At 39.3% G+C, this 8,393-nt stretch overlaps 1 protein-coding gene across 1 annotated transcript in view; it reads right to left on the bottom strand.

Moving 5' to 3' along the window:
- LOC138040044 (meiosis 1 arrest protein-like) overlaps window positions 1–5,814 on the bottom strand; it is a 6,299-nt gene extending 485 nt beyond the window's left edge. The window contains exons 1-7 of the mRNA XM_068885839.1: window positions 5,754–5,814; window positions 4,545–4,702; window positions 4,114–4,222; window positions 3,385–3,452; window positions 2,749–2,862; window positions 1,791–1,857; window positions 1–8 (exon numbers count right to left, since the gene is read on the bottom strand). The exon at window positions 1–8 is cut by the window's left edge and continues 67 nt beyond it. Coding sequence (XP_068741940.1) covers window positions 1–8; window positions 1,791–1,857; window positions 2,749–2,862; window positions 3,385–3,452; window positions 4,114–4,222; window positions 4,545–4,702; window positions 5,754–5,814 — 585 coding nt within the window. The remainder of the gene's footprint in view (window positions 9–1,790; window positions 1,858–2,748; window positions 2,863–3,384; window positions 3,453–4,113; window positions 4,223–4,544; window positions 4,703–5,753) is intronic.
- Window positions 5,815–8,393: the final 2,579 nt, after the last annotated feature.

Here is an 8,393-nt window from a genome sequence, read left to right on the forward strand (position 1 = left end):
ACTGTTATCTTTAATTTTTGGATAAAAAGTAGCAAAAAAAATGCTCGTGTGATCAACAGTTATTAATATTAATGTTTTAAGTGAACTCATTTTCAAATGAGGCACGCTCAAGAGCCGCTGGAGCTCACACGGCCGGCCAGAGTTTATCCCGTTTTCAAGTAGCATGAAGCGACAAAGAGCATTGCTAACCCCTTGAACGGGATAATCTCGTACCCAGATCAACCTATTTCCAATGACAGAGTGAGATCTGGGTACGAGATTATGAACGGGATGCTACAACCGGGGTCAAAATCTGTTAAGTAAACCGTACACAAACCAACAAAATACACTTGTTCGTTATTTCTCCCTTGTGAATTCCAAAACAGTTACTTTTCCCTCCCCACTCCCCGTATCCAATGTTGCTTTGGAAAATGTTGATCCAGGTAATTATCCGTGTCCCCCAGAAAACAACGATGAGTCGGGAGAGAGGGAGTTGAAATATGGTTAATTTTTTGTTTGTAACTGAAAGCACTTGGAAGCAGGGTTATTTTCTTAAGAGTTTGTCCTCGATTGTCTATTGACTCCTGTCTTGCAAAAGTCTCGGAAGATCTCCGACTTATTGCCTCTTGGTGCTGCACGAATAAGTTGCTTATTAATCCAGACAAAACTAAACTTATTCTCTTTGGAACGAAACAGCTTTTAAGTAAGGTACTTGATATCAGAGTCCCCTTTCTTGGGCAACATTTAATTCCTGTGTCCTCAGTCAAAGACCTGGGTATAATATTGGACTCGAACCTCACACGTAAATACTCTGACCTCGTCTCTTATTTCTATCCTATGCCAGATAAGCAGAGTTAGGCACTTGCTTTCTAAATCAGTACTTACTACCATTCTGAACTGTCTAGTTTTTTGTCAACTTTTTTATTGCTCGACAGTCTGGTCTGGATCGTTTGCGTACAACATAAACAAATTGCAACTTGTACAAAACTTCGCCGCCCGTGTGTTGACTAACACCAAGAAGTTTTATCACATCTCACCAGTGCTGCGTGCACTGTGTTGGCCTTCTATTAAGAATCAGTTATTAGTGCGTGATGCTACGATACTATATAAAATAGTTAATGGCCTTGCACCACCATATTTAGAGTGTTACGTCAACAAAAGATCAGCTATCCACAGCTACAATACTAGATCTAGGGACAACCTAGTCGTACCCTTTTGTAGGACAGCTACAGCACAGAGGTCCTTTAGTTATAGAGCAATCGCCGCTTGGAATTCTCTTATAAGTGAACAAACGAAAAATAGCGCAACACTCTCAGTTTCAAGAGCGCAGTAAAGCGGGAAATATATAACAGTCCGTAGCAATTTTTAGGATTAGAATTGTAGAATAGTTAATTTTTTATTTTTTTATTTTTTGTTATTTTTTTATGATATTATTGTAATTTTTATTGGTAGTTTTATTCGATTTCCAAGTATTGTAAATTAAATCGGAAGAGCCATTGGCTGGAGATATAATAAACTTACTATTACTACTACCATCCCCAGGTTTATACCCAGCAGTATGTAGCTGGTACCCATTTTAAACACTTGGGTGGAGACAGACAGTGTGGAGCAAAGTTATTTGTCTATGGATACAACACAATGATTGAGCTAGGTCTCGAACCAGCGTTCTTGCAGCTGGGGGGCGGGAATCCGAAGCACTGACCATTACACCAGTGTGTCTCCACAAATGAAGAAATGGAGATATACTGATGCAAAGAACGAAATGATCATAAGGGTGTGTGAGAATTGTAAATTATCGTGTTCTATCCTACCTGAGCGTGTATCATCTTCTTGTGTGTTCAGTTCGTCCAATCTTCGGACATTGACCACCTGGATTTTCTGAAGAAGGAATACAAAAGTAAGGCACAAAACTCATTAGCCTGCGCAGCTGTCTGTTCTGTTGTTGCGGAGCAAGGGATGGCTGGGACGGGGGAAAGGAAGAACACTCGCCCCAGCCTTCTCGCGGCTTTGCCGCTTGAGATCTCTCGCTTTCCGCAACAACAGAACCGCCAGCAACGCAGGCTAAAAAATTCACAAATTCAGGCGTGCTCCTGGAGCACTTACATTTCATAGTATGCCAGTATCCCGTTGGAGCCACCTGAATCACTTCAGGTATACGTGCTTAAATTATCTAGATAAGTGCAAGGATCATTTCTCTCTTTCGTTGAATTAAACTAGAACTAACGATGAAATGATATATGAAATGGATCATATATGAACTGCGGGTATGAAATTAAGTGAAGCTGTGATCTTCGCAGTTATGGACGCAATTTTTGCAATTGCGTAAAGAAGCCTGAAAAATTCAGGACTTCGACGGGATTTGAACCTGTGACCTCGCGATACCGGTGCGACGCTCTAACCAACTGAGCTATGAAGCCGCACCGGTGTCGCGAGGTCACGGGTTCAAACCCCGTTGAAGTCCTGAATTTTTCAGGCTTCTTTATGCAATTGCAAAAATTGCGTTCATAACTGCGAAGATTACAGTTCACTTGATAAACTAAGTGTATCAGTAAAATTGTAGATCACCTCTTTTCGACAAGCTTTTTTTAACTTTTTTTTTTTTTTAATTATACAGCGTTTAGTCCTCGCTAATAAATGTCATGAGTTATCAAATCTGTAAATACTGTTCATGAAAGCATTTGCTCCAGGGATGTCATACAAAAAGAATGGATTTTCTCAATCTTAGTGTCTTTGAATGTAATGACATATGACTTGTAAAGGACGCCAAACCTTCAGATTCTCGAGGTCGATGCTTTTTGAGAACTTTTCGATATGTTTTGTGACACAAATTGCCGATCTGCAGGTGAAGAAGACGATCTCTAGCTGACAACTTGATGTGCTCATCTTGAAGACGAAAGACATAAAGAAAGATAAGATAAAAGCTAAATTCGAAAAGTGAAGACTGAAGATCATAACAACAATCCTTATCGATTCAGTATCCTCCAAGTTTTTTTTAACAACCTTCCTTGCCTTTGACTAGTCTTAGCTGGGACATTGCCTTTGACTAGTCTTCGCTGGGACAAAGATAAGGTACGGTGGTTGTCCAAACTTGGGAGAGGCCAGCGACAAAACTGGATGAAATATTTCACCACAAATAGAGTAGAGCACATGATGGCTATGACGCGGGAAGATATCAATGTTGGGAAATGGAGCTCCAATCACGCCTTTACAAGTCTCATTCGATGGCGGGTTGAAAAGGGCAATTCTCTTAGAAAAGTTTTCATAGTTGTTTGCCGCTAATCGTCTAACGGTCCAAATTTTTTATGTTAAAGAACGCGAGAGAAACTTCCAAGAGAGACTTGGAAAAAGGGGGTATATTGCTCTCAATTTAAACAGCTAAATGATTCGAGCCTTGCGGCAACTGACCTGTCTTAAGCTTTGAGATTGCCGTTTAAACTGTGTCACAGCCTCTTTCAGCCCTTGATGAATAACGTCTCAAAAAAAATTAAAATATTGGTAAGATGAGATTATCGTTCTTGTGGAAAACATGCTCCCTTAAAAGTACAAGTGACTTTTACATCATGGTGATTAACTGTTCTCATTCCACCACTTACACTTTAATTAAGTCAGCAAACAAATTAATGCACTCTCGATATCGTTTGCATTTTAGTGAGACAATTTTATACAATGTTTAATAAACAGACATCCTTTCCTTTTTTCGTATATGAACGTATTTTTAACGGTACGGAGAAGTGCCAGCCACGACTGTCAAACTTGGTTTTGACGGAATGAACTCCTGTCGCAGTAACGAAATTTTATTCAAAACAACGCGGAGGATAAATATCCTCCAACTTACGTACGTTTGAGTCTATCAAAGCTGGCCGATTTTATAGTGAAATGGCTGGAAAGGAAAACAAAGGATTTAACTTGATGATACTTAACTTTCTGGCCCCAGTTGTTCAAAAGGTAGAAAGCGCTATCCACCGGACACATCGCTATCCATTATCCTATTGCAATTGGTTTCGCTAATACTTATCCACTGGATAGTGATTTATGCGGTGGATAGCGCTATCCATCATTTGAACAACTGTGGCCTGGCGTATATATAACCTTCCAAATTAAACTTACTGTTGCCGTGCGGTACCTCCTAATTACCTGGAGAGGATAAAGTGGTTGGATTTCCTTTGGCAAGGAACTTTAATTCCTCAAACGCTGCATGAAGTCGTGAAAAGTTTCCTCTGACATGTTGCAAGGGAACCAAGTTCTGAAAATAAATAACTGATTTGATCCTTTTCTGAGAATTTAGCCACTGAAAGATCGATTCAGTCGTGGTAAATTACCAATAGTTGATACGAAGAAAGTTGCATCAATCTGTGCAATATAAACTTAAATGTTGGCAGGACCACCTTATGACGATTTTTATTCACCGTTTCTAACAAATAACTTGACTGATTTTACTCTGTCTAACACCAGACTGATTTTACTCTGTCAAACGCCAGAGGATTTTACTCGTCAAAGCCAGGTGGTTTTCCCCGTTACATTGTCATGAGTAACATTAAGAATTCAAGTAAGTAAATTTAGCTTACCTTGGGAAAGCTTTTAAGTACAAACAACCCGAAAAATGGTGTTCGACAAGGTCCGCTGAGATGTGTAACCAGTGAAAAGAAATTCACAAGAGCTTCGTGAAGGTATTCACAGATGTCTGCATCTAAGGGCGGGCTGCAGTCCACGAATAACACTCTAGCTACAATGGATAATTTAAAAAACAACAACAACACTGAACAGTGAGTTTACGTAACAGCAATCTAGCCTTTGAAAATCTAAGTGATCCGGTGGCCGAAGTTGAGGACGAGCATGTTTAATATAACTTGCATTTAGGAAGAATGTAAAGAGCCACTGAATATGAAATTCGGTCAACTTGCCCATTGGCCAAGAATAGTGGAATGTAATTCAGGACCATCGAGGAAAATCCTAGTTTTGTTCGGAATGGAATTCAAACTGAAAATCACTCCACCCTCCCTTCCCTCCATACTTTCTGAGACACGCTGACGTCGCCACTTGCATAAAAGCAAAGCCGATTTGAAAAATAATATAATTTTATTCCAAACGTTTGCGACTTTTAATAAAACCTCTTCTCTTTGCTGAATTTTCGTTAATTTACTTTCGTTTCTTTCATTTTACCTAGTTCGAACACAAAATTTCTTTGCCACCCGATGCAAAAACGTCCCACGACCTACTAACCCTCGAAATCTCAGCTTTCCACATAACAAGATATAGTTAATTAAAATTACCAATTCGTTTGAAAACAACTCGTTTGATACCATATTTTTGGGGTCAACAGTAAATGACATGCACATGACCACTTTATTGGTGGTACATGTTTCACTAAAAATTATTTTGGCAAATAGTCGACCAACTACGCTCCAGTCATGTGCCGAACCTGACGGTTGAGTTAGTCTAAGCACGGCAGAAGAGGGCCGTTTGATTCAGCTTGGTTCGGCAGGTTAGCTTTAAATTTAGAGCGGCAAACAACGTTAATTTCGACAGGTCTGTCACATTATGCGACCATGGAGCGACGGTTGATTGATTTCTGGTCATGTGCCGAACGAAACCCATAAATTACGACAACTTTTCAGCTTCCTAAGCTTAGAAGTTATACCCTCACTCAAGCCCTTACCTCATCGTTAGTTTGCTGCAACCCACAGGTACGATGTATGAATCAGTCGTTGCTCAGAAGTCGCACCGCTATTGAGTTATGTATTAGGGCTAAAAAATTCCGTTGTTTATGTTCTTACCTGGTTGTCTTACAAACGCTGTACGATTGCAATTGGGTTGTTTTCTTGCAATTTTCTCCATTTCATTTATGAACTGACAAAAAATATAATAAGCGTACTGTGACCCTTTAAGAATTTACACTTGAATGTCCATTAAGCAACAGATAACGAAATATGATCCTATCGATGACCTATCAATGATGAAATTCATGACATTGGGCCGGCTGAAAGACCACTAACTTGAGTACAAAGCAAACTAGTAGAACTGTAAAAAGGCCTACCCCTTTTCCTTCAACTGGGATATTTACTCGAGCATTTTCGATCTTCTTTTGCCTTTATATAGCGCAATGCCTTGCATAAAAATATCTTTTAGAATTTACTGTTCTTCTTTGGCGAAGAATTTCCCACAAGTTTAGAAAACTAAGAAAACACTATTTTCCACATTTTGGCGGGAAACTTGTCGGCTGCGTTTATAGCATTCAATTGGGTACCCATATATGAAGCCTCTAGCAAGGCGCTGAATTAAAACGAGGGCTCAAAGCGACACAAAATCCACCATTTTGAAGCAGATCTTTTGTTATCCAACTATTTTTGCCAGTAATATGAGAGACGTAAAAGGATTTTTGAGTAGAAAACAGAGTGAAGGTGGACCTTTGGCATCAGAGTGGGCTGTTCTTGGAGAACTATACGAGAAAAAGTAAGTTGGCTCGAGCTATGCTAACTTTTTGCCTTGTCACGTCTTTTGGCAAAAAATGTGCAGACCCTGATCGCACTTCCCATCCCTTTCCCAAATTTTGGCACTCAGGATCTCCTAGCAAAATTATGCCAAATTAACCTTGGGAGGGAACACGGACTAGTGATGGTGCCAAATCTGTGTAATTGAGTTTGAGCAGTTTCATTTTGTCAGTCTGTACATGTACATATGCATTTAATATAAACTTATACTTTATCGAAAGATTGTTTTCCTGCTCTGGAAGCGTAACCTGATTCAAAGAAAAAAAAAAGAAAAAGAAATCAACCATTGGACTGTTGAAGACGTTATGATGACGTCGAAATATTGTCTTCTTTTCACTACCGCTCACCGGTGGTTCAGTTGGTTGAGCGGCGGGCTGGCTAGACTTTCAAGTCTTCTCGGACAAGGACTGTAAACCGTAGGCCCTGTCTCACAAGTATCTTCTATGTTCATAACCTTCCTGTGGGACATCAAAGAACCCACACACTAATCGAGAAGAGTAGGGGATGAAATTCCCGGTGTTGTGGTTGTCTTTTGTGAGTGTATGGGTGGGTGGGTATAGCAGGTCCACATCAGCTGAATAGCTGCGAAATCTTCAACCTGCTTAAGCAAATAAATAACAAACAAACAAACAAACAAACTGATGACTCTGAGTTGGTAATTTCTTTAATATAGTTTTTCACCACCACTAAATGACTGAATCAAATTTGGTTATGTATAGATCTGTAGCTCAAATAATAGGTGTTAAATGCTTAATCACAGTGAAGAGAGTTTTGGAGAGCAATGTTTGTGCAAAGATCAAGATATCTAGTAAAATTAAGTGTTTTAAACCAGAGTACGTGTTGTAAATCGAGCACTGATTAATTGCATACCATTGTGTTATCTCTTTAAGGTTGTGGCATCAGCTGACACTCAAACTTGCTCAGTTTGTCAAGAGTGATTACTTTGCTCAGAATGGGGGGCTTGTTGAGGTACATGCCTATGTGCAGCAGTATTCAAGAGAACAGAAAAATCTTGCAGCCTCCCAAGCAGATGTTTTTATGGCTTTGTGACACTTGAATTCCCCCAGAAACATAAAAGGAAGTCCTAAGGCTTGCTTGGGAGTCTAGATGAAGTATAGGTCACAAGTAAAAAATACATCTACCTGAGGAAGCTGGATACATGACTCAGTATATAATACAATTTAATAGACCTCTTTAGCTTGTACATTTTGTTTTCCCATTTGAGACCACATGATGTTCTCAAGGGAATTTTTTTTTTGTTTTTTCATAAGTTATGCGTACATATTCACGTGCATAGGACGACATTTGAAAGAAAGTTTTCCCTAGAGTAACATCACATGGTCTGAAATGGGAAAACAAAATGTACAAGCTAAAGAGGTCTATAGGGACCCGATAGTATGCACTCCTGCAAGGGTTAGTCATGGTCTAAGTAAAATGATACTAAATATTTTAGGTTTCAAAGAAACATAAAAATTTAGTCGGGACAATGCTATCTCTTTCTGCTATAAGAGAGTGGTGTGACCTCCTTACAGTGCTGTGTGCTTGATAGCAGAATGGACTGTGGTTTTTATGTGAACGAGTATTGTAGTCTTGACCTCTGGGTTTTGTTTGATTTTTTCAGATGTATGAAAATTTCCTTGCAGAATTTGAACATAGGTAGGGATTTAGTGGGAACTTTGGCAACTATACTGTTGTCAGGGAGCCTGTGTTTCATCAAATTTTGATTGTCTTTTCTTCTGGCAAAAGTGTTCAACGCACTCAGTACTTACGCTGTGTTCTAGCAATATAAGGACTGCTACAATCTCCTGTTTGTTCTCTTTGTCTCAGAATAAACATGCTGTCCCTCATGGAAATTGTTCTATTTGTTATAAAGGAAATAAAAGGTAACAAATGCTTTTTCACTCTGAGCACATTTTGTGATTTGTG

This window comes from Montipora capricornis, chromosome 3, assembly GCF_036669925.1.
Source record: "Montipora capricornis isolate CH-2021 chromosome 3, ASM3666992v2, whole genome shotgun sequence".
NCBI classification, from domain to species: domain Eukaryota; kingdom Metazoa; phylum Cnidaria; class Anthozoa; order Scleractinia; family Acroporidae; genus Montipora; species Montipora capricornis.